The following is a 27,755-nucleotide window of genomic DNA, read 5'->3' as shown; positions in this document are numbered from 1 at the left end:
GATGCAACAGCAGAAAGCATACTGATAGGTATGACAATATTAAGCTATACTGCTGCCAGGGATTGGCACCTCCATACAGTGCAGCCAGTTCAGCTAGGCACTGCCCTGGGAACCTTTCGCATTGCACTCCTTTGAGCAGGGAAGTTTGTCGTTAAAGAGTTTCTTTAGAGTAGCAGAGCCATACACAAGCTAAGGGAAGATGGTTGCTTCTGTATAGACACACTGTTCAAAACCAGGAATGGACATGAGGTACAGAACTGCAATTTAAAAGTGGGGTTCATGGTGGCATGAGAATAGGACTCAACATCCTGCAAGCTGTGTAGCAATGTCTGAAACTAGCTCCTTAAAGACCTCAAAGTAGCTTTAAACATACTTTCTACTATTCTCAAGAGCACTGCTTTACTGGGGAGAAAGGAACAGAGAGTAGACTTTGGCCTGTTCACAGATCTGTTTTGACAAAAATGTCATGGAAGACAGTTCCGGAGAAAGGATAGGTCCAGAAAAGCTGGTTGTTTTTCAAGGATCACCTTCTCCAAGCTCAAGAATAGTCCACATTCTTGTGCAGGGAATCAAGCAAGGGGACAGAAGGCTTACATGGTTGAACGAGGAGCATCTGACTACCCTCAAACATAAAAAAAAAAGTCTGTAAGAGGTAGAAGCAGGGTCAGGGCACCAAGGATGAATGTAGAGATGGGGTGCAGGGATGTAGTTAAGTCAAAACCCACCTGGAGCTGAATCTGGAGAGGGTCACGAAGGACAAGAAGGAAAGTTTCTACAGGGGTATCATAAGCTAAAGCAAGCCTAAGGAAAATGTGGGACAAAATAGAGCCCTGAGAAACCAGCCCTAGATGACCTGCTCTGAGCAGAGGGTTAGACTAAATGTTCTCCAAAGGGCCCTTCAGCCATCCTATGACTGCATGACGACCCCAGGGAACTCATCTGCTTATACAGAGAGTCACAGGTCTCTATATACCCTGAGCCACAGCTGACTTCAAAGGACTTCATGTCCTGTTCCTCAGGAATCACTGACAGTGCAGGATTCCTGCTGGCTTTTTCTTTTGCAAAGGAAATGTGAAGAAGTAATAATGATTTTTATCCTAAATCAGACAAAGACTTTTCTGACTTGTGCAAATGCCTGTGTAATAATAACTGACTACCAAAATAGAGCAATTTGCTTTTTTTTACTGTTCCTTTACTGTTAGGCATATCAGAGAACTCAGAGAAGACTTCTGCCTTTATATAGAGAGAATGCTATTAACTCTTAACACCATTATAGAGATACTTAATTTAATGTGGAGTAAATGGAGTGCCGACAGAATAAATTATAATAATAATTTATTTATTATTAGATCAAATAAATTAGATTTTCTGTGCTATGCAAAGATAATTTAAAAATATTAGTGTTGTTCTCCACTCCATGAGCCATTAGGAAACCTACACAAATACCCAAAACACAGAAACATTTTGCATCTTCCATCCTATTTCAGGGTTCCATTGGTCTTCCACAGCTTAACCTGCTCCTTTTCTGAGCAGGTTAATAGTTGAATTACAGATTCATGAGAAAAAAAATGGTACAGAACCTATGCTAATTTTGTATGAATAATAGAAAAAACTATTACATAAAAAAATTATTATTTTATGGAAAAGATTTTCTAATTTGACAGTAATCCCAGCTCTTACAGTCTGATTGAGTGTCTGACCTTTCTTTCCCTTGAATAGACCTTTTTATAGCTCGCTTCTAGATAGTTTGATCAAGAAGGGGAGGAAAAGCTGCAGTTAATCACCTTCTTCTCTAGAGATCAGAAACAGGTCAAGCATAACTGTCCAGTATCTGAAAGGGTAGTGTTAAATAAAAAGAACTAATGTCTTTATGTATATCATGATAATGTGGTAATATAGTTGAAAATTCTTCATAAAATCAGCCATATTTATGAAATACAGCAGCATAGTCCTTCCTCTGTTTATTATAAGACCCTTTACACAAAAGCATAACTTGACATCCTCTGGTGAAAAGCACATGTGAAATATTTAAGTGACTATGTGGCTTTTAAAGTTTCAGTCAATCTTTGCAAGAGCTTTGGTATAAATACATTTTTATCTAAACACAAACATGAAAAGAAATACTACAGTTATTGATTGCAAAAGTAGAGCCAGCTGGTTACTATTTATTTAACAAATAACTCTGCCAAACAGAGAGCTTCTTCCTCAAAGACTTCATTATCTAACACCCCAGCTTTGCAAGGACTTTTCTTATGTGTGTGGTTACATACATAAGTAGTTTCTTTGATTTCAGCAGTACTTCTCTGACTGCATTTACCTTCCAAAATGCCTTTTTCTTGTCCAAGTTTAAGCAAATGACAAAGTCAAGGGAAAGGAAGTCTGCAAGAAGGATGAATTGGAGGGATTTGGGCAAGGCTTCCTATGTTATCATGGGAGAAAGGTGCTGCTTCTTCAAAAGAGCTGCTTAGAGAAGGAGCTTAGCTCAGGGCTTCCCAATCACCTTCCTGCAGAGTCTGTCCAGCTCTGGTTGCTATTTAGAAGATTAGCCCATGAAAAAGCCCAAAGTCAGACACCTAAAGCCCAGGCTAAAACCATGCTCCATTATTCCCAGTGTTTGCACTCCAGGAACTAAAGCACATAATCCACTGTGTTGTAGCAGTATTAAAATATAGCTTTTTTTTAGTGTATAAGTCCACTTCCCTGACTAGACTAGAAATGCAAAATAGCAACATGAAAGCTCCATCCCCAAGATATTTTAGCCAGAAAAAATGTTCAGCTTTCTTGTTCTTTCACAGGCCAGGCATGCGGAGATTCCAATTTGAGAAACATTTCCTTTCAGCAAGAAAAATATTTCATAAACTATGTTTGTGGTGGTAGTATTAGTGTTGCAGTTTAGCCCTCAAAACACTGAAAGCTAAGAAGATAGCTAAGAAGATAGCTAAGAAGTACTGAAAATTAAACTGTTATGATAAAAAAACTTACAATGTTTGGCAATTTTAATTACCACATATTGTAGGTCAGATAAATTTGCTACTCGGTCTTTAATACTATGCCAAGCTGACACACACACACTCACATGTATATGGGAATGACATATTCATCTAATTAAGTTTTAGTTGGTAAGTATCATGTTAGATTTCATTTACAGACAATGTCACACAGCAGTGATACAATCTTTTTAGTTTACTTGGCAAATATATTAATGCTTTCAGTTTACAGAATTTTCTTTTTTTCCTATCTCATATGTGTCAGAAGACACAGAAAGAACATAGGTATGTAAGTCAGTGTTGTTCCATCCCTAACAGAATCTACACTTGTCATTATGCACAAAAAGAAAAATCTTAGTTGTTACCAATTTTATAAAGGTATCATTACTTCTCATGGCTTAAATAATTGTTGTAAACAGTTATGTCTACAATTTTTAACAATTATATAATTTTAGCAAATTGCTCATTTGTTTGGCTGAGAAAAAAATTATATAAGATAAAAACTTCCCTAACATACAAATATATGGTTGACCTGAGAATTTACAAAAAAAAAAAAAAAAAGCCTCTTTGAAAACTATTCATGTCTTTGAACACTAATGAAGACTGAAGACTTTTTTCCTATTTTTGAAATATTTTCAAATTCTGACATCTCTTGTAAGCATAGGCTGAAAGAAAAGATCTTAACACTCAGGCTTTACTGCCTTTAAAATTTACATTTATTTTAGCAGGATGCTTGTAATGCATAGGTAAAAGATATTAATGAGAAACTACTTCATCTGGATTAATCCCATTAAATATGATACCTTATAAATATATATAATGGGCTTTGGTAATCAGCTTTTAATCCAAAGAAACAAACAATAATGATGAGTGGTATTTTAAATTCCTTCACTTAGCAGTATATATACTTCAAAACTGAACAAACAGATAATCTGTCCTTTTACCTAGTCATCCACCATTTGGTGATGAAGCTGAAGTGTCCCTGACTGTGTAAAATTTATTCAGTGTTCCAAGATTTCAGGCAACAGGATAAAACCATCCCACAGCCTAAGGTTTTTTCCAGCTCTGAAGTAAACACTAGGGGGAAGTTTAATCCACTGTCAAAGACATTTGCCCTTTCAAAAAGCATTTGCTCTTTCTCAGACATTTGCCCTTTCTCAGACTTCAGAAATGCAAAGCAGCTGTTTCAAAACAAGATGCACTAAGTCTGTTAGTCCACTGAATGACTGCACTTGGTAGCTTTTCAGTAGTGGAAGAAAATCAGATCTAATCTACTGCAGAGCCAAGTGCATTTGGCCACCCTTCTGTGAATCTCCTGCATTTTTTCCTTTTCTCTGTCTATCATAGAGTACAGTATCACAGTGCTCATTTTATTTGTCTCCTTTGGTTTATTTATTAGTATTGGACCAGGTGACTTTTTGATACTTCTTACTGAAATGAAAGGATTAGCAAATACACTGTCCTCAGACCTCTACTTTCAAGTTCATGTTTCCTCCAACAGTCAAAAATTTCTGTGTCATTCTGCTAAAACAATTGCTTTGCTCAGGATGATCACAGTGGTAGGATTTTGAAAAATGTCTACTCCCTCATCATAACAGAAAAAGAATGACAAAAATCTATAAATCAGTAAGCACCCATAAATTACTGGATTTCATATCAATAACAATATGGTAAAAACTCTAATTTTTTAAGTAGCACAGCCATACAAATTGCTGATACAGCTGCAGCTATGTCAGAATAAAATGCCCAATACATGAAAATTTTTCCCCTTGAGTTCACAGGATCGGTTCTGATGCAGGCATCTTTACACCCATAAAACAGAATCCACACTGAGTGAATAACTGTACCTAGGGAGCAGAACAAGCAAACCTTAATAACAGGCTCAGCAAGAGATCTCAGTCATTCTGGTATCTTTTTGTGCAAGACAGATTGGGAATGTACAAGGAGCAAAAGCCACAAGTAATTTGTAGCATTTCAGAGTTACATTAACACCTCTAATTGTAACTGACAGGGCAATTAAGCCTGAAAAACATCCCAATACACTGCCTTGAACGTGATGATTGTCCCACTGAAACAACAGATCGTGTATTTTATTTGGAGGAAAAGTGTTTTGCTTTATTTTCCTCCATTGAAGTAGATGTCCCAGTTCATCATGCCTCATTAGAGGTCTGTGTTGCTATAAACATGATTATTTCAAACAATCACAAGCCTTTATATCGAGCATATAATTTAACAATTCCCTTCTCAATAGGAGTGTCAACAAGGTTCTTTTTAAAAAAATAATGTTAATTGTTAGATAACCCATTAAAATAATAAGTCTTAGCATAATGAACAGGCAATAGACTGAATACAAATATATCACACATGGCCCCCTCTTTTTTTATATTTTTTTTTTAAATTCAGACAATTTGTCTCATGTGCCTGGGTTTGCCAGGTTTTGTACACTGGTTTTCCTACAAGTCTCCCTTCCTCCCAGAACCATGCACAGCTTCCTGTGGTGAGCCATAACAATCCATGGCCAATATCAGCAAGTATCTATAATGGAATAACAATTCTGTTAAAGAACAGTCACAGATTTTACTTCTTTTTTCTGTAAAAATTTGATACTTACGGCCCAATATCTGCAACACAGATACCTATATGGTAGAGAATACTTGATTAGATCTACTCTAATCCCAACAGACTGAATGCCCATTCGTAGTCAGAGTGCACTAGATGAGATCTTCAGGCACACCTCACTGTTGAGTTTTGTCTGAAAGGAATCCTGTTTATTTCCCCCAAGGCTGTTCCACAACATGAACTGAAGTAACTGGAGATAACTGAGAGATTTGCGTCAAAAGCGCAGTCCTGCTCCAAATTAAAATTCTAATGTAAATGCATCTGTATCTTCTTCAAGTAGAAAGCAAGTGGGTAATGAGTCCGTAATTTAGGAGTCAAGAATCCCTCTCCAGTTTCTGCACATATGCTCAGGATTTTAACTGGGTGGGATTTTTTTTCTCCTCTGAGAACTCTCCCAAGTCTTGGTTGTCTCAACTATTTAATTTTCCTACTAATAATTTGGGATATACATTTGTATATCAAACATTAATGATATGTGGCCATACTTTATACAGCTGTGATTCAAGCTCAGAAAGCCAGGCTTAGGGGAATCTCACCACACACTTTATAAAATATCTAAAATATAGGTACAGAGAAGGAGAATATAATCTTTTCACAAGGATGCACACTGACAGAATGAGAGGCAACATGCACAAGTTACTCAGGGGAAATGCTGTCTAGATATATGAAAAAAAAAAGCACCCTGTGATTAGCTGAACACTGGAATAGGCTGCTCTAAAAATCAGCAAAATCTTTGTCATTGAAAACACTACTCAGCTTGACAGAGTCCTGAATATCCTAATCTGTGGCCTTGACTTGTTACTGAAGTTTGTACAAGTAATTCCAGAGGTCCCTTCCTAACCCAGGCTTTTCTCTGTTTCTGAGCCCTGACTAACAACAGAAGTTCTACACACAAGGTGAAAAATATTATCTTTTTCTTTTTTCCATTGGAATCCTGAACTGCAGCAGTTCATGCACATTTGTACTTGGAAGAGGATAAATTATAGCATATTTTTTGGTTTTCTTTTAGTGTAGTGGTTTGAATCCTGTTTTCCCCCAGAGGCTAAGAAAAGTGGTAGACCCCAAGGGGTGGAAACCCCTGGAAGTTTTGAAGCTTTGTCCAATGGACGCTCCTGCAAAATGTAAACATATCCACAAGCACCGGAAGAGACGAGTTGTAGTTTGCTGTTGGAGAGGTGACCATGTTGTAGAGCCACGAGGAAGGGGCTCGGAGCCCCTCGGGGCCTCTGGGGTCTCCCAGCCCCTGGCTGGGGGGGACTACAGAGACTTGGAACAGTGCTAGACTGGGCTAAGTGTCTGTAGTTAAGCTGGGGGATGTTTTCTTCAAAGTGGGCAGTGGAGATAGAGCAGAAAGCAGAGACGCAGCGTCCAGAGACTCCTGGCTAAGAGCCAGGACAGATAAGAACTGAACCGGAGAAGCAACAAAAGAGATGCAACTGAATAAGGAAGACACCGAGTTGTCCCGGAGAGCCGAGAAGGAGAGTCAGCAGCAGAGTTACAGAGTTTTTGGGGGTAAGACTGTACCAGACCCCCCCCCCAAACTCCTTTGAGACCCCTCTGAGAAAAAGAGGGAGATGGACCCCTATTATGGAGAAGAGTCTTAGACATGCAGCACTAGAGAGAGAGAGGAGCTGAGAAGCTCAGTCGTCCTGAGAGCTGAGCCAGGATGGTGTGGCAGGTTGGCCTTGGGGGCCCTCCCTTGCTGCAAGCTACAAAGAAGCTTGCAGCCTGAGATAGCAGGGCACAGAGGCCCTGCAAGGAGCTTGAATCTCCTGGAGATACCAGACTGTCACAAAGACCCCCTGTGTCTCGTGACATGACCGTGGTGAAACGACCTTGTCTGGGGTGAACGTAGCCCATGGAAGACCCCTTTGCCTGCGTCAAGGGGCCGAGGGAGCTTGGATACCTCCCTCGTGAGTGCTGGCAGAAATCCAGCTATCAGCTGCTGCATGCATGTGGAGAGGACAGATGACTGCTGCTGTAGAAGATCCTGCTGCTCCAAAGAAGGGATCTGTCCTTCTTTCCCTCCTGGACTTTTATTTGGAGGGGAGAAGAGATCTGATCCATTGTAAATACTATATGTCATGGTAGAGATAGTTGTGATCGTGTGTATAATGTGTTATAGTATTTATTTGTACAGTCATTGTAATATATTCCCTTTCCCCCATTCTGAGTCTGGCTGTGTTTTTGTCAGGAAAGCCCATCTCACATTAAGCTGAGATGTGGGAGGGGGAATGGAGCTACGGAATTGGATTTTGGGGCTATCTCAAACCATGACATTTAGTCACACTGCAAACAGTGAGAAAGTATAGATACATATGTTTTATATCCTCCAAAGTTTCTGCCTTGTATGCTACAACTTGGTTTCATCAGTAAAAGACAGTGGTATGCTAATGTGAGGAGGGCTTTAAAGAAGCTGAATATCTCACAAGTTTGGAAACCCTACATGAACCATCACAGGCAGAACCAGCCCTCCCCTCCTCTTCTGATAAAGGCTTTGGAGGAAAACATTGAAAAATAGAAATAACAGCTAATAGACTAGATAAGGAGGCTTCTTTTCAGCTGAAAATGTGAGGGATAACTTGAAGACTTTGAGTTTCTGTCACTTTTAATCTTTCTAAAGAAAGGAAGCACTCTTTGATACTTTGTAACTTGGCTTTTGTCACAGCAATGGCCCATTACAGATGGACAGACTATTTACCAGATAACTTTATCCATATGTGTTTGGTCTGGTCTGGACACCCTTAGGGTTTTGGACCAGGGCAGAGTGATGGCTATTCAGGGATTACTTCTGATATAGAAGATACTGGTGACTGTCTTCCATGTCTCTTCTTCAGAGTCACCAATATCCTTGCTTTTTTTTTCTGTACTCTAATTCAACCTTCTCTGCTCTCCTCCTTTTGTTAAATACTCAGAGTGTTTCCTCATGATACACTACTTAAATACCAGTGGTTGCCAACACTTGCCTATATTATTAGCTTTGTACAGCAATTGCAAACACTTAGATTAAATAAGTACAGAATGAGTCAGAAAACTCAGTAATACAAACTGGAAAACAGGTTTGTGGTTTGGGTGGTTTGTTTTTCTTTCCTCAAAGCTGTGAGCTGCTTGTTTAAACATAGCTAAGGCCAAGTGATGTTTGTGTTAGAAGAGATTTTAACTACACATTATAAGAAGTTGAAAATAATGTAATCTTTTTTTTTCTAGAATACAAGGCATTGTTGCAAATCACAGCTCTGATCCACTGACATGTTAATGAGCTTTTAGATGAATATAAACGGAACTGCATTGTTGTATCAGGCTGGTATATGGCATATAGCACACTGGTCACACCCAGCAAACATCTAGAGAAAAGGGGCAAACATTAGAGGACTTTATAGCAAGATTCCATGCTGTTGCTAGTTGACCTTTTAAATCTAGATTAGAGCAACTAAAACCAACAAAAGCAAGAAGTGCTTCCCCAAGAAGACCACTCACAAATATTTGCTTGCAGAATACAGGGCTACTGGCCATTAGGTAAGAAGTGGTCATGGCACCAAGTCCATCGTGGTTAAAGAAGTGTTTAGATGCTACTCTCAGGCACATGGTGATTTTTGGGGTGTCTTGTGCAGGACCAGGAGTTGGACTCGACTATCCTTGTAGGTCCCTTCCAACTCAGGGTAATCTATGATACTATGATAAGGCTTCTCACTGTTGGGATTGTGACCAGGAGAAGTTACAGTCTTCTCCGCTGGGTGGCAACCTAGGATACAGAAACAGCGAGAACAGCTCTCTCCACAGGACCACCAAAAAAAGGTATTTTGCTCCTGTTGCTGTTTCATTTGGCACTTCTGTGAACATGGGAGGTGGGAAGTAGTAAGAAAATATATGTAGTAAGAAATACAGTAAGGAAATGAAAGTAATTAAAATAAATTAAAATCTTATAGTAAGAAAATGAAAGACACAAATAAGGAAAAAAGCCACAAAGATTATGTCTCTGATTTCTTTAAACTACTGAATGCATTTTCCCTGACAAAATTCCCTAGCAAAAGACTACAGTATGTATCTGTGCCTCTCCATTTCTGGCAGACAGGTGAAGGTTATGCAGTATTACTCCCAGATACTCACAAGTTAAATGCATAAGCTCAGAATTTTTCCAAACGCACATATAAATGAAGAAAATGAACTTATTACAAGAGATGATTTTCTAGGACATGAGTTGCACTGTTCCTAGAGAAAGAATTTGTTCTCTTTCTATGAAATGTTAATCTATTTTATTCAAGGTCTATTTCATGTTTATGGAAAAAGTAAAAAAAAAAAAAAAAGACAGTGCAAATACCAAATAGTTTAAACCTTTTGGAGATTGATGGAATTATTAGAAAACACTGCTTCTCTGAACAACAAATGTAGGATCTTTTTACATATGGCTTCTCTTCATGTATTCCACTACAACCTGTGTACACAGCTGAGACAAGAGTTTTTCTTGTCGCAAGCATCTGTTTGACTCATTCTATGTGCTGTATCTATCACTGTGAACTGTTCCAATGGCAGTGTTGAAGCATCTGCCACATAGGCTTTCTCTACAGAGGAGTTCTGATCACAGAGGAATCTGAAAGAAGAAAGCAGTGAAAAAGCAAATCAATGAGTTTCAGCTGATGTTCAGAAAATTCAGGTATTTTTTACTTTCTGATAACATTTAACTAGCTTCTGGTGACATTTAACTAAGGGTGGTGTGCAGTGGTCAACCTGTAACTACAGCTTTCTGATGCACAGGGTAGAAATGACCCATTTCTGTATTTTCTTTTTGGTAACCATCAAATATGTTCTGAACTACCTCTATATGTTCATGCTGATTTTAATTGGAGTAGAGCTAATTTTCTCCATCATGATTAGTATGGGGCTGCCTTTTGGATTTGAGCTTAACAAAATATGGAGATGTTTCTGCTATTGTTGAGCAATACTTACACAGAGCCAAGGCCTTTTCTGGTTTTTGAACTGCTATGCTGGCAAGGAAGTTGGGAGTGCATGGGATATTTGGAGAAGACACAGCTGGGACAGGTGACCCCAACTGACCAAAAGAATATTCCATACCATATGACATTATGCTTAGTATATAAAGTGGAAGAAAGAAGGAGGAAGGGGGGGACATTTGATGTGATGGTGTTTGTAATCATTACACATGATGGGGGCCTGCTCTCCTGGAGATGGCTGAACATCTGCCTGACCATGGGAAGCAGTGAATTAATTCCTTGTTTTGCTTTGCTTGAGTATGTAGCTTTTGCTTTCCCTATTAAGCTGTCTTTATCTCAACCCACGGGTTCTCCAGTTTTTATCCTTCTGATTCTCTCCCTGATCCCCCTGATGAGGGAACGAGTGGCTGCGTGGGGCTTGGTTGCTGGCTGAGGTTAAAACACGACAATGTTCTCTTAGGGTGCAAATGCTTTTCCATCAGACTTGCACATCCTTGAGAGCAAGATTCAGACGATCTAAGCTATGCAGCAACTCTGTTCTGCACACTCCAAGTGGTTACAGTGGTTAGAAACAGCCAATCCACTTGCACGAAGTAGGATGTGTCTCTCCAGTGACTGCACAGACTCAAGCAGTCCAGATGCCCAAGTTTACATAGCTATAGATGTCAGTTGAATCTCATTCCAGAAAATGAAGTCTTCCTTGTACACTCAAATATGGCACTGTCAACATATGAATCCAAAAGAATCAACCATATTGATTAAAATATGAGCTATCTTATTTTTCATTTTAAATTCTTCACAGGTGTCCAAGCAAATAAACAACTTCTGCCTGTTTGATTCAATTGTCTTTTTTTTTAACTACAAATATATTTCTTTACTAAGCAATTAAAAATATGAAAGAAGTAGAAGAGTCTAGTTATCAGCACTTGAACCAATTGGTGAAAAAAATTCTTTCTGAAAAACTAATTCTTTAGATATTAAGATATGGATTTGAAATTAAATAATTACTGCCAAGATCTCTGTGAATATAGTCTGTGCTGTCAAAAGGCTGAAGGGTAGTATTCCAGAATGAGCTTTCATTGGGTTGGATCATAATAAAATCCTCCCTGTTCTAGAAATATAGGCTGCTAAGGGCTAGATGTCTTTATCTTGAGATTCCTAGGAATTGAAAAAAAAATATAGTCATAATCTGCAATTACAGAGGCTTTTTTTAAAAGAAAACTATAATGGTTTATGCAACCTCTCTCCATGAGCTGCTGACTAGAACCCCTGTACCATTTCATTGCTGCTTTTCTACCATTCACTACCACTGACCATGTTTACTACTTTTCAATGGAAAATGAAAATCCTTATATCAAAAAAATTGTTGGAATTTTTAAATAAGTTTTTATTTATTTTAAACAGTTTCTGTACAAGGATTGTACAGAAGTCTAAGTAGACTAGAAAAGTTGTTTGGATGTTTGCACTTAAGGCAATAATACTAGCTATCTGCCATTCTATCTTTGTAGATTTCAGAAATAATTAAACAGTGAAAAAATGCAGTTTTGTTAGACTATAACATAGGATAGGCTTATTACTTCTATTACTGTTGTACTTATGTGTGATTCAGAGGTTTTAAAGACATGGGGGTATGAAAGTGAGACATTAAAACAAGGATTGCTAGGAATCTAGTTGTGTACAGGAACATAAGCATCTCTCAAATATTGTCATCATCATATTTGAAAAAAGGACATGATCATACAAATTTTTATAGCACTTTATAAGAACTGTTTATAACAACTGCTTGTCAGAACTGAACCTCAGCCAGAGAGGTTGTGGAGTCTCCCTCACTGGAGATATTCAAGAACCACCCGGATACAATCCTGTGCAATGTGCTCTTGGATGACACTGCTTGAGCAGGGAGGTTGGACCAGATGACCCGTTGTTGTCCCTTCAAACCTGAACTATTCTGGGATTCTGTGAACTGGAGACTTAAAACCTGAAGTTCTAGATACCATAACATCTCCTAGTGAAAATAGGCTGAGGAAACAGAGTGAATACAAAAGGAAAAGTTAATATTCTTTCCATTAAACCATAACTCTTTATTCCCAACTTTATCTAACATTTAAATTGAAACTCTGAGAAACTATGCAAAACACAAAGATTTATGCCTTGTTCAAGAATATGTTCCATACTTGACCAAAGGCACTGAGAAAGAGCTTGGTCCTGCACAGTTATTTTATACAGCTTAGCCCAGTGAGCTTCATACATCACTTTGACCAAAAGATCAGTACCAGCAAAAATTGATCAATGGTGCAATATGATATTACTTGTGATATAAGGATCAACATGTGTACCTAGTTTTCAAGTGAAATACCTCAAACACTTAGGCATAGCTAAGTGTTCTGGATCAATCTCCCAGCTTCAATACTTAGTCTTTAGGGTATTTTGGGCTTTCGTCTCAGCACTGATACTTTTTATTAGTGTGAGATTCTAGATATTTACACTTCTATAAAATAAATTCCACCAATACCTTTAGACTGATGCCCTTTACAGACAAGGGAGAGAAACAAGTCCTTCTAGGAAGTTCTCTCCAACTATTTGAAGACTACACAAATTGCATTCTACAAGGGTCCATTTATCTCTATTGAAAAAGAGACCAAAAGGCCCATTTAGATGTGCATTTCTTCACACAAATACCTGGAGTAGAAGAACAACATAAGTTTCAACATGGCAAGCTCTTATTAACATAAGACAAAAATGTGTTTAAAAGATAACATGACACAGATTCACATCTCACACTCCTTAGGAAGAGAAGCTACATCTTATTACACAGTAGTATGCTAGAGTGCAATCCTTCCATCCAAGGGATTTTCTCAAATATACAGAATCACAGAATCACAGAATATGCTGAGTTGGAAGGGACCCACAAGGATCATCGAGACCAACTCCTGGCCCTGCATAGGATCATCCTCAAGAGGTACATCATGTGCCTCAGAGTATCATCCAAATGCTTCTTGAACTCTGACAGGCTTGGTGCTGTGACCACTGCCCTGGGGAGCCTGTTCCGATGCCCAACCATTCTCTGAGTGAAGAACCTTTTTTTAATATCCAACCTAAACCTCCCCCGACACAACTTCAGGCCATTCCCTCGGATCCTGTCACTGGTCACCACAGCGAAGAGATCAGTGTCTGCTCCTCCTCTTCCCCTCACAAGGAAGTTGTAACTGCAATGAGGTCTCCCCTCAGTCTCCTCCAGGCTGAACAGACCAAGAGCCCTCAGCCACTCCTCGTACAGCTTCTCCTCAAGGTCCTTCACCATCTCTGTTGCCCTTCTTTGGATGCTCTCTAATGGCTTAATATCTTTTTTATATTGCAGTGACCAAAGTTTGAAGGAAAGTCTTGCTGATAGCAGAGAGGTCTAGTTTATTGTGGAAGAACAGCTCACTGTGAGACTGGACTGTGTTTTATGCTTCATATTTTCTTTCTCTGTCTCATAGGTATGAAGCATGTATTTGGGAATCTGCACTGTCTCCAGTTGCAGGAATTTAGTAACAATTTAGTTCTGCTGCTTTAATCTGTTCTTCATAGTAACTTCTGATACGAAACCTTAGGTGCTACCTGAACTTGAAAACATTTCAGATTTGGACACGACTATTCACACTAGTGCTTGACTGGGTCACTTACTAAGCCTGCAGCATGGCTAAACTCAAAACACCACTTGGAACATATTAAATGCATTAACTTGGCTGACTGATTAAATTTCGGTGTGGGATACTACAGTTCAAAAATTAAAATTCTTTCTGAATTAAAGTAGCTTCAGTTTGGTTTATTCATTCAATGAACTGAAAAGGAGTTAACATCACTGATTTCTAAATTCACAGTCTTCATTAATGCAGCTTAATCTTCCTGAGTGCCCACAGGTGGACAGGTGCTAAAAATCTTTGACCCTAAAAATGCAGTGTTAGAATAGAAACAGCTACAACAACATCATCATTTTAATGAATATAAGCCAATTTGTGATTCCAGTCACGCAATTCTAAAGGAATTCCAGTAGAAGCTGAGCTGCTAAGGAAGATAAGAAACCATAACTTTTATTAAAGAAGACAAAATGATATTTTGAAGTACATGCTCTTAGATTCACAGTTGTGAATGGCAGATTAGTTTTACTTCATTAGAGAGGATCTTTTGACTACAAAAGCAGCAAGAAAAACACAATTGGAAAGAATAATATTTATTTCTAGAAAAAATAATGAACTCACTCTTTGAATGCATTAATAACTGTATGAATATCCATTTTTATCACCTGTATTACATAAATGACATTATTAAAATCAATCTGTACACATAAAAATCTACAGAATATTCATCAAAATGGGATTACATAAAGCAATTTTTCTTACACAGAGAAAAATTTACTGCAAACTTTCACAATTAGACATATAGGAAAAATCAGTGGTTTTTACATAAGACTCCCAAGCAATTTCCAGACCTCTATAATCTCCCTGCTTGGGTATCTTTAGTCAGCCGTGAAAATGTAAAAAGCATAATCTAAGTTTCAGTAGCACACTTACATGGTGCAGGATGCTCAATGAAAATAAGACCTACAGCTGTCAAGAGGAAAGTCTTCAGCAGATGCCACATAGTAATAAGAATGTTGAAAGGAATATCTGTAAATGCTGTGGTGCTGAACATCATTACATTGAAGTTTCCTGTCTGGACTGGTAAGGCTGCAGTGTTCACAGAAGATTCTTGTGGGCATTACAGTGAAAGATCTCATAGACAATATTTCACAGTATGAAATATTGTTTAAATAATTCATTGAGAGCTGTTGTATTAAATTACCATGGCTAGAGGTGATAAATAACTTGGGTTAGAAATATAAAATGTTTCAGAAGATCAGTGTGTGAAATAAGCCTCACTGTAAAATATCATTAAACATATTATTTGAAAGAGAACCTATATATCAAAGTTGAATTCAGTAAGAGCATATTTCTTTTATAAGAACTTCAATAAGGCACAAGTACACAAACTTTCCATCTAGTATAATGTACTATGACTCATAGTTACTTATTTTATGCAAAGTTTATTTCTGAACTATGCAGTAAAGCCTCTTCCGTGATTTTTCCTTCGTGTTAATATGAACTGTTATACAAAAAAGAGATGATAGATTTCTTTTTTTTGCCTTTTCATGTCATAAACCGTAGTAAAGTAGTCCTGAATTCACAAGAAAAACCTATAAGAGTCATCAGATCACTAAAACTAGATTCTGAAGCCTATGTTTTTTCTATGGCTGTATAAATGGAAGATCAAAACACTCCAAAATGAAGGTATGATGATGGTCACTGTTCTTTCTCATGCCTCTGTTTCAGTAGTCTTCTGTGACTTTAAAAATAATTCTTTTAACGTAGTGCTAATCATGTTTTAAATTCAATACAATTTTAATTTAAATGCAATAATACAATAATAATACAATTTAAATTCAATATAATTTGTAAATTTTTACCAACTTAATAAAAATTAATTCACTTAGTGTAAGAACCCCTCTTTTACAGCCTTTGCTGTGCATGACAAACAAGTCCAATGTTTCTGGGACAAACATTACAGAAAATTATGTATTTGTTCAAGCAAACAAGGAGAAAAATAGAACATTTGTTTTGAGGTAATCTAAAGCAATATATATTTTGCTGCTTTTAAGTAATTAAACTTTTTAAGTAATTAAACCATCTTGAAGTGTCATGAGATTTACCTAAGCATATACTGAGCAGTGATATTACCAATATTAAAAAGTAGAAATTACTTTTGGTTTTGTAACTCATGGCAAAATAGGGAACAAACCGCACAATTACTATAAACAAAAGGATCATATGACATTTCATGTATTTTCTATGTTGACATGAAAATATTTATTGTAAGCCCCTCTAAGCCCCTCTCATTCCTTTGACTAGTGAAATACAATTAAGAAGAAATTATTTCTGACTGGGGGGGCAGGGAGGGAGAACAGTGGTGTTGCTGGTTAGCTGTTCAATGTACCCTGATGTCAGCAATTTTTCAAATGAAAATGCATCAATTGTAATGAAAAAATCCTCCTAAATTCAGGGACAACCTTTGGAGCCCTATCTTCTTATATATCAGATGACCTGATTTTCACTATAGCCCCAGTGTCATATACTGGTGCCTTCACTTACGAGCATCCCAAAAGAGGCAACAGCAATTCAAAACAAAAGTACTTCAGAATTTAGGTATTTGGATTTTAAACTTTATTCAGTTTTTATTGTCTTTACAAAACATTCAGCCTATGAATATCTTTATCCACCATTTCCCTCTTAAGTTGACTTGGTGCTGTGGTACCTGAAAACTTCTGGTTCCCCTGTTGTGGAATGCTACTGGTACTAAGATTTTTGAGTTCATGGGAAGATTGAACATTCAGTTCTGGGTTAGGCATTTCCAAATTTGCAGATTTTGAGAAAGTAGAAATTTACAGTTGATTTTTCTCTATGCATCTGTTTCTGGTCATTGTTAGCAACAGCATATTAGGCAAAGCAGTAAGAGCCATAATGGGTTGTTCCTAGATTTTAAGTAGCTCAGGAAATCTTTCACATTGGTGTCAAGTGGTGCCTTTGATGGCAGTTTACATTCTCCCTTATTATAAAGTGATGACTAGCTCAAATTAAAGAAAATTAAAAGCAATTCATTATATCTCCTTATATCACCGTTTATCTTCTTTTGTTGGATAAGAACAGAATCAGGATTGTACTCTTGTTTCAGAATATTTAAGAATCAAAAGAGAAAATTCCTTTCCCCAGCCTAAGAGCTGTGCTAAAGCTAAGCATTTATTTGATGATAGATGCTTATTATAATCACTTTCTAACAATTTGCTCAGCAATTAAAATCAATCATGCTGTTTAATTTCTCTTAATTTGGACACTTCAGATTTGCATTTCATATGAAACTCTTCCTTCAAAACTTGATTAGCTGTTTTTAATAATCTCCATTAGTCTTGAATCCTTCAATACACATAATTTTATTATTTTTTTCTCTCACATCTATTTTTGCTTCAGTTGAATCACTGGTCTCAAGATGTACAGTACCTATTTTGCTCTCCTCTGTGGATTTTTAATCCAGCTCCCTCCACTTTCTAGTGGAGCCAGTCTCTCTGGGCCACGAAAGCTGTCTACCTCAGTGTATCTGCACTCCCATTACTTTAGCTTTAATGCTAAGGTGCCACCAAAATTCCAAAGCGATGCATGAAATTCTTCTCATATGCATTGCTAGTGCATAACTCATTAATTGCAATTCCTTTTTTTCCATTGAAACTAAGGAATCCCATGACACTAAATTCCAGGTACTTCACCACGACACTGTATTGGGTCTGGCTGAGACGGAGTTAATTTCTCCATAGCAGCCCTCACAGTGCTGCACTTTGCACTGGTAGCTGGAAAAGTGTTGATAACACACCAATGTTTTGGCTACCGCTGAGCAGTGCTGGCAAAGCATCAGCACTCTCTCTCAACATTCCTCCCCACCTCCCAGTCAAGGGCAAGATCCTGGGAAGGGACACAAGTAGGCCAGCTGACCCAAACTGACCAAAGGGATATTCCATATCATATGACATCAGTTTAGATATAAAAGCTAAGGAAAGGAGCAGGAAGGGGGGGAATTTGCTGTTTACAATGTCTGCCTGCTGTGAAATCACTATGTGTGCTGAAGCCCTGCTTCTCGGGAAGTGGCTGAACACCGCTCACTAATGGGAAGTAGAGAATAAACCTTGTTATTTACCTCTTCGCTTGTGTGTGTACAAACTTTCACTTTTGCTTTAGTAAACTGCCTTATCTCAACATATGAGTCACTTTTCCAGCTTATTTTCTCTCTCCTGTCTGGCTGGGAAAGGGAGTGATAGAGCAGCTTGGCATCCAGCCGAGGTCAACCCACCACAGACACTAAGCTTATGCCTTTAAAAGTGAAGTTGGATTTTCAATTTCATGCCCAACCACTGTAGTCACACAATTGAGTAAAACAGTAAAAGGGCTCGAGATTCCTCTGAGATGTCTTCTCCCTCATGCTGCAGTGATGTGGACCTCATGAGCGTGGTCTTGCCCGCTACTGATCTTGTCAGGCAGGAATACAGGGATGTGGGGATTCCAGTCTCAGGTTTTGATAAAAGCATGAGCCTGTACTGTGTGACAGGCTAGATCCAGAACAATTTCTAGTGCAGAATCAAGGGCCATATTTCCATGTCATTGTGATTTGAAAAAAAAAGAAAGTCTTAAGCCAAAAAGGAAAAAACTGAAGCATATGAAATGTAAACCGTTAAGTAAGCTTTTATTTCAGTAATGCCCATTTTTTCTTTTTCTGACCTTTTCCCATCCACGCTTGATAATCTCTTAGACAGTATTAGAGAAGGCAAAGGTTATAAGATTTATCTGATATACAATATTATAGCTGTTAAAAACCTTAAACTGCTTCCTTTAGGAAAATGAACAGAAAAGGAAAATAAAGAACTGCAAAGATCTTTTAAAAATGTATCTGTCTCCTCTCTCCAGGGCTTTTTGCTACTTGAAGCTTGAAATACAGATACAGCAAGCAGTCTTAGCAATCTCTTCAGGTCCTGATAGACCAGCATTATGTAGTTTATGATATTGTTTTCTCATGCCAGGTGCAAACTTGGTGTCATCACCAGCTATGGTACATATTTTTTAAACAGAAGGCAAAAATGGATGGGAAAGGATGAAGAATCTCAATTTATCTAATTGAGATAAATAGAGATTATCAAATCTCTATTTATCTTTAACTTATCTGAACAATACAGGCTTTCCCCTATCAGTGCCAGAAACACTGCACAGATGAGTTCACCAACATCTTTACTTATTACTATACTAGTGGAAATGCAGGGTGAGGGAAGAAAAAAAGAAGAGACTTAGTGTGCAGGTTGAGGTGTTCTTCAGTATTTAGAGAGAAAAGTGATGAAGCCTGCTCAGGTCATTATTGCTTCTAAAATGTCACGGTATCCTGGGATCATGGCAATAGAAGTTGAACAACATAGGATTTAGATAATCCTAGATTCAGAATCGTAGGGCTAGAGGAGATTTTAAGAGGTTATCCAATTTGTATCACTAAGAAAAATCAGCTCTTGCTGCATCATTTCTCAGTGCCTTGCCTGTTCTTAAATATCCTTCTTCAGGCAGATGCTGGACAACAAAACTATTTATTTTTGACCCTTACTGTCCTTGCTACTAGAAAACTCTCCCTAATGTTGAAGCAGAATATATTTTAAATTTTTGCTATGTGTCCTAGCCATTATGAAAGCAGATAATAGACATTTCTCTTTCTGCTAGCAACAGCCTGTTTCCACCTAACATATTTTCCTTTCCAGGTTAAACAAATATAATTCTTTGACTCCTTTTTTTTTTGTAAGATGAATTTCCTAGAGGTTCTCAATTGATTATAATACATCTGGGAATACTCTATGAGTATGCCACAGTTTTCCTGAAAATGCTAAACTTGGGCTCAGGCTAAGTTTCACCAAGACAATTTTGAATTGCTTACCTTGGTTTTTTTTGCATGTTACTAGTCCCTTTCACTCTGGTTTGCCCACACAGCACTTAGGTTCACAGCCTCCAGTCCACACTCCCAAAGCCTGATATCTTCATTTCCCTTCACAATATCCCCAACCACAACCACCTCTGATGTTAGTCATCCCTCATTAGACCTCTTAGCTCGTTGATTGATACAATCAATCAATTACAAATGTCATTTCACAATCTGTGGGGCAGATCAGGAGTCTTTTTTGCTCAAATACAACTTCCTTGTTTCCAAGTTTGCAGAATTTGTTGGTTTGAGTGTGTTTCTGATCCTGAGTTTGACTTTCCATGGCCAAGAGAAATCTCCAGACACTGTACACCCAATGTATGTGCTCCTCTCCCATAGGCTTGTGCCGCATATGCCTTACTTTCACAGAAGGCACACAGATGTGCCTAAACACAAAAAGAAAAGACTGCCTATTTTTTGCCTGGATCATCACTTCTGTAATAGTAATAATAGTAAAAAATTCCTTACCTTAGAAGTTTTTCCCCCTTCCCTTACAGAAGAAAAAATATAAACAAGTAGCATTGAACAAAGGGCATTTTTACTGAATGAGAAGACAAAATGAAAGGGTGCAAGAGGAAAGATCTGAGCACCTTCATATAGCTACTGAAACAGAAGAATATGTACCACAATGTGTTTAGCGTACAAGCAGAGGTATTGAGATGTAGGAAATAATCTGCAGGTGTCAGAGTATCCTGCTCTTCTGGTTTTAATCATCATTCTTTACTTCTAAGTATTATCTACATCTCAGATCTTCAGGAAGCTAACACTCATATTTACTGACAAAAATATAAATATAGATACATTAATATATATATGAAGACAAAACATTTTAGTAAGGAAATTTATAAATTAAACTTATACCGAAGTGGCCTTACTTTTAAGACACAGTGCTTTTGTCCCCTGTTATATCTTTAGGTGGATCCGAAAATTGCTGAAATCTTTGGACCAAGGTTGCCAACGAGACTACCAAGGGAGTCAAACGCTCACTGGGCCTTGGTGCTGCCGAAGCACTGCACTGCCCAAGAAGATAAAGAAAAGTAGGCCTGTAGATGTATGCTGAAAGGATGTCCATTTCTTTAGATATCAATAAATAAATGACAGTTCCTACCTAACTTTTTAAGAGATACCTAAAGGTGCAGGCTGCCCACTGTTCCTTCTACTTGGTACCTGCTATCTCACACTACTAACTCACCTCACAGCCTTTAGCCACCTTCTTTGATAAGACCTTTGATACTACCTATTAATACCACTAATGTCACATTAACATAATGATTTTGAATAAAAATAATTGCAATAAACCTTTCCATATTTTGGTCTTTGTCATCACAACGAGTTCCCACTCACAGAAATATTTGTTTTGGTGATCAAAGCAATAAAGCAAAAACATAGACACCAGCTCTCTGAAAGTCTTTCTGCCATCCAAAAATGTTAGCATTTTATAAGCTATGTTTCCAGAGATACACATCCAGGAGCATAGCAGTTTATTATCTCTTTACCATTGCTGCTGAGTGATGTCTGCCAAGCTGCTGCATACGTAAAAAAATACATGTGTTTCACCTTTAAAATGTGTCTTCATCTTTTAACTCTTAGCTCTCTCTTGAGAAACAATATATATTAAGAGATTACTTTGTTCTTCTTCCCTTCCAGAAAAAGTTTTAAGCTTGAGTCTGTTATCACACACTCTGCATTAAAAGGAGCATTTTAAAAAGATCAAGATGAAACAAAAATCCATATCCTTTTTCTCTAACTGTATTTTGTAAATATCAATCCAGCTTCTTTTCCAGTGTTTATTTAGATGCTGCAAATTTGAAGGGAAAATGTCTGAAGAACAGTAGAATTCTTTTTTTTTCCTCAAACACAGATGCAGAGAGATTTTGTTTACTGTTTATTGTTTACAGATGAAGCCTGAGAGAAGGAAACCCATGCCAATTTATTTTTCAAACTAATCTTGACATTGACAGAGGGAAACAACTTGACTCAAATGGAAGCTAGTTTAGAGAAACTAAAAAAAACTTACTTAAAGTTTTTTGACTTACAAAAAAAAAAAACCAGACAAGAGTCAGAAAGGTACCTTTTTACGACATCTTCTCCATTCCAACACGGGAGCCCATCTGCAGCTGCCAACTCGTTACTGCACATCTGGTCAGCCAGGCCACCATAAAAGGCTCTGTAGAGCCGGAGGTGGCTGATAAATTCCCTGCACAGGGGAACACGAGAAATAATAAGCAGTGTCAATCAACACATTACTGTTGTGCATTTATACAAGAGAAAAAAGAATGTGCTTATTCCATTACTCTCCACTGGTTCCAGTGATATTTTAAATCAATTTGTCAATTTCCTGTTAGATAAGTTTGACTGTTTCAGATACACTTTCATAGTTTACAAAGTTTTGATATTCCCACTGATCAAATAAAAAAAAAAAAAAAACACCTACCTTACTCATGCTCTGGAACAGGAACTATTTTCCTTCAACCTAAAATTTTTTTGCATACTTGTGATACTGTTTGTAATGCTATACTTGGACCAATAAATGAAAAAATGTTCCAAAAAAAGCAGCACAGCAAATAAAAAATTAGTTGCATATGAATAAGTCACCTCTTTTTCACAAGAGCTATCAACTAGTCCCCTACACATCTTTACAGATAATGCAACAAATATTTGTTAAGAGTTATGCAGCAACTCAGGATTTAGGTAAGACAGGTAAGATATAGGTGTTAAATATTTAGTGGAGATTTAAATAATTGCCTGAAAGATTACATCAGTTCCACCATGTGCCGTGCTGGTATGTTATAAATTATGTATTGTTATTTTAAATAATAGTCAAGATGCCCAGAGCTAATGATAAGGTTTTGTACTTACTTCAAAACAAATTAATTACTTTTTAGTTAGTATGTTCTTAACTGAATTGTGATATTTTATATAAATTGTTTGCTTATGTATTGAAAATTTCTTCCTGGGACACCTCTTCCTGCTGTGAAAAATTGAAATATTTATTTATTTTGGTGTAGAACATCACACTTTACTGAGTTATCTATGACCTGCTGGCACACAGAAAAGCACCACCAAAGGCTGTACTCATTGCTCTGTAATCCAGCAAGCTTCACTTTATGTTAACTTCTTGTATAGAATATGGAGTTGAGAAAAAATGCCAGAAATAATCTACATATTTCTCCATATTCTGTCAATGTAGGCCTAAAGTGGTATAAGGAATTAAATTAAGTATTGTTTACTTCAAATTAAAACAGATAAAACATCAGTGATTACAGACAGTTCATCATTTAAAAAGCCATATGTTCTTTCATGTAATACGGCAAATATTTTACAGAAACCACAGTGATTTTGATTTACTATGCCTATTAAATGTGATGTGAGTGCTTTACTAATTCTAAAACTACAGTTATGAAAAATCTCATGTATGGTCAATTTCGACTATGTATCATATAATTGCCTATGTGCAATAGATTTTAAATATGTAAATATGATTCATCCACACTCTCCTAGCCATGAACAGTCACATCTTTTATTTCTTCACACCCAAAACTGAATCCAGTGTGCACAGTGCGTTTGCAATTTCCCTACAATTCCTATTGAATGGGACTGATTTCATTTTTGTCTATGCTTTACATTTACATTTGGGATGAAAACTAGTGTTTAGAGTCCTCGCAAAGTGAGTAGTTGGAATTTCTTCTGAAGAAGACACAGAAATAAATAAATACAGCTGGCATAATATCTTTTCACAAGCTGCATTTTAACAGAAAGGTCATTCAGTTTATTAGTAAATACAACCTGAGGCAAAGCTAAAGTTAATAGAGAAGTAAGAACTGATTTCAGCCCCCACTGATGTCTGACCAAAGCAGTTAGAAGGGTAGATGGTATGAATGTCAATTTTCACATCATCATCTTCGAGACCAGATAGCATGTAATTATGGGCAGCTGAGCACAAATGTGCAATTACAGTCAGTGGAAGCCGAAGATACTTTTTATCTGTTTATTTGAAAATGTTCTTTTTTTCTTTTTTTTTTCTCATTCTCTGTGCTAAAAGCTGTCTGCAGTATTAAGTTCTGAGGAAAGCATTACATACTTTCCAGTTTGTATGTTGCTATGGAAGGGTCTGCTTAGCTTTTTTTTAAAATTCCTCTAGCAATTTTTTGGCATGAAAAGCATAGAGAAATTTCTTTTTCTTCTTGTACCACACAGTAGCAGAAAATACCAGCTTAGGTCCAATGGTAAAAATAATTGAGGAAAAGTTCAGGCAGAAGCAGTTCACCATGTACTTTAAATGTAAACTTTCATCTGGAGATGCAACTGAAAAACATTAGGAAATCAGGAGTCACATATTTAATGCAATTTTTTTGTTCATTTGTTTTCTCTCAGATAACTGTCATTGATAAAGTCTCCAGTTTGGAGAAGCCTATTCTTTTCTGCTAAAGCCTGTGAAAGTTGCTGAGAGCAAGTTGTTGCCAGAAGTACATAGGCAGTAAATAAGGTGGACTTAGAGAAGAACACTTCCTTCAGAGCAGGCTGCAAGCATTTGCTGAAATCTCTCTTTCATGTGAGGTTCTTACAGTTGCCATGGGAATATAAAGTGAAATATAAAGTGATTGTGACTAATAAGGAAGGAGGTGATTCAGGAGGCAGTAACTGCAGGTGATACCAACTATGAAGCTGTTAAACTGAAATCTGCGTCAGTGGATCTCAAACTTTCTTTCCCTTCCTCCTTTCTGGTGCAAAGCCTGTGGCATGCCATAAAGGGTCTCCAGAATCTCAAGGCAGGTAGATATCAAGGGAAAACAATGTTGCTTTGTGTTGCCAACCGTCTTCTCCTGCCCCTTAGGGTCTCTCGGGATATCTCCCTTAAAGTCAGTCCAGTGTTCAATCTTGGTTTAAGTGACATTTTAGAACATGGTTTCATGTTTGCAGAGTGTTAGTGATGAGAAAAGATCAAGAACTTGCTTAGCTACACATAACTGAGAAACATGTGACTGTCTAATGGGTATTCCCTAATGAACTTCTGTTCTGGCTAAAGCAAACTTCTCTTTCTGTTCCCATAATGTTTTCCACAACTTGTGCTATGTATTTTGGTTTGGGTTTTTTTCTCCACTGTTGCTACATGAGGGTTGTTACACTAAAAAGAATGGTCTGCCTTTGAAGCTCAGAGGCTCCTTTTCTTCTCCAGACATCAGGAGTGAGCAATTATTCCCTGCAATTTTCTCACTTCTGTTTCTTTCTGCACTGCAAAAGAAAATGAGAGGAGAAAGAGGAAAGAAAACTTCTGTGTATTTTAGCAAACACTGTGACAGAAATGAAACTTCTGATTTTAACTTTGCACTTTATTTGCATAAAATAAGACCTTTAGTCTCACTGCAACACTATCCTTACGTTTTACAGTGCTATTACTACTTACAGTCATTAAAAACTTGATTCACTTGTCTAAATATAAACTGGCCTTTGAGATGCTTTCAGCTATGCAGGATACCTGCAAAAAGCTAGAAGAAATTAAACAACTTACAGTGCACCTGCATCCTTCTTGGTAGGAGTAGCTCAGTTGGGATACCCCAGCGTATCCTTGAGTGGCACTGGATGCTTGTAGATGCGTGGGCAGCTGAAATGAGTTCTCATTTCCACAGACTATAACAGCAGCTTAAACATTTAACTCGTAAGCAGTTAGGCAAATTTCACCCTGCAGTGCTGAGACATTAAATGAAATCTCCAAGCCTTTGCAGTCTCCTCAATTCACTATATACTGGCAAAAGAGAGAGAGAAAAAACCAACAGGCCTTGCTTGAACAGGACTTTCAAGATTTAGTCCCAAATGCTTAGTTGTCTCATTTTTTAAACTAGAAAAGTATGTAAGAAAAGCCTTTTTTTCTGTGTTATCAACTTGTACAAATAGTCTTCTATAAAAAGCTACAGTCAGTTTTTTTCAGATTTAATACTGCCTGCTGATGTGCAAAGTTAAAAGTAATTTGAATAATTACACATAAAGATAGAGCTAACATTCATATCCTACCAATGTTATCCACTCAAATACTTTAAACCACATCAAATGACTCTGGTCATATGTCCATTATTTCAGAAAACAAAATTTAGTCATAAAATTACTCAATCCAAAATATAACAGAATAGACAGTGCTGAAATGTTTCATTCTTTGGAGTCTTTATTCTCTAGTAATGCATGCCATTGCATTGAATATAATCTATTCTGTTGTAAAATTAATGGCTTACTTTAGTCTTTCTTTCTGGCTGTAAAACTAATGTCTTACTTTCTTCTGTTGGTGAGCATTTCTTCACTGTCTCTTGAGAACATCTTCAACCCTTGATTATCTTTGTTCTGATCAAAGGAGCAACCTGGAGACTGTGTAGGCTTCCTTACAGGAGGACCACATATCTTTTTCACCTAAATGGAAAAAAAGCCACAAGAAGAAGGAAAGAACACATGTAAACAATAATTATTACGTATTTCTCAATTCAGTTTAAAACCATTTTAATAACAGAGAGAAAGATCTGTAGACATTAAGCTAAGAAAACTATAATTAATTATAATACTTCTCAACACTATATCCGTAATGAGTGAGCAAACACAAAATTAGTCATTTTATAGTAGGAAAAAAATAATAAAGGAACTAATTTTTAAGGAATACCAGGTGTATAAGAAAGTCACCACATGTATTTTATTGATTGTGGCTTTTTAATTTCCATAAGAGAAGTGTATTGCTATGCAGACAGTAACAGTAACCTCAGAGAATAGGATGTGTTGTGAACAGCAGCATATTTCCATTTTTTCTGTGATATATCCCAATGACATTTTTAATATGCATTGAACTTCGTGATTTCTTTCAAGGTTGATAAATTATTATGGTATGTTCAGCACAGTTACACAGAGCATATACTGAATAGTGAGCATAGTGGAAACTTGCATTACAACATTGCAACATGTTAATTTAATGATCCAAGATGTAAGTTTAATGATTTGGACCATAGATGTTGAAAATATCAAGGCATTTCATGTCTGGCTTTCTGATCTGGATGTCAGTAGATACATATTCACAAGAACGCCCATTTTCTTCTTTGTAAAATGTGATACTGAGCATTTTGTACGATAGAGGATATCAAATCGTGTTTATAGCCCATTACTCTTCCTAGACACTGAATAAAAATAACTAGGGCCATATATATTTATTAAGTAAGAGATAGTTCATGCTGGGAATCATATCAGACAAGATATTAAGCAGACTGAACAGCATGTATTTTGTGTAAGCTAGCACACAGGCACTGGTGAAAAACTAACACTGCGTGTGATTTACGAAAAGTTGGTTTCAACAGGTGGTCAACTTTCTTAAAGAAAAAAGGGAGAGAGGAGATCGCTGTTGGCTCTAAGACAGGGATCCAGTTTTTGAAGCTACCATGAGAAGGAGGAAAGAGTGTGTATGTTATACAGCAAGGATTATTGTTTCCTTTTGCATTTAATATCCCCACATGTAGGAACAGAGAAAGCAAATAAATCTCATTTTCAAGTTATCATCATACATAAAAGAGAGAAGTGTAAGTCTCAGGGACCATCTTTCCAACTAAGAACTGCTGTAGTGTTAATTAAGAAATACATTTAATATTTAAAATAGAATAAACACAATTTT

General features: G+C 37.1%; 1 protein-coding gene across 1 annotated transcript in view; it reads right to left on the bottom strand.

The window, feature by feature from the left end:
- The window catches only part of GPC5 (glypican 5), a 611,018-nt gene that overhangs the window by 479,170 nt on the left and 104,093 nt on the right, over positions 1 to 27,755 (bottom strand). Inside the window, exons 5-6 of the mRNA XM_039381946.1 lie at positions 26,385 to 26,518; positions 22,194 to 22,319 (exon numbers count right to left, since the gene is read on the bottom strand). Coding sequence (XP_039237880.1) covers positions 22,194 to 22,319; positions 26,385 to 26,518 — 260 coding nt within the window. The remainder of the gene's footprint in view (positions 1 to 22,193; positions 22,320 to 26,384; positions 26,519 to 27,755) is intronic.

This window comes from Pipra filicauda, unplaced genomic scaffold (genome assembly GCF_003945595.2).
Source record: "Pipra filicauda isolate LSUMZ 115617 unplaced genomic scaffold, ASM394559v2 scaffold24_size8852520_pilon, whole genome shotgun sequence".
NCBI lineage: Eukaryota > Metazoa > Chordata > Aves > Passeriformes > Pipridae > Pipra > Pipra filicauda.
The sequence above is the reverse complement of the archived record's forward strand: the minus strand, read 5'-3'. Positions and strand labels throughout refer to the sequence as shown.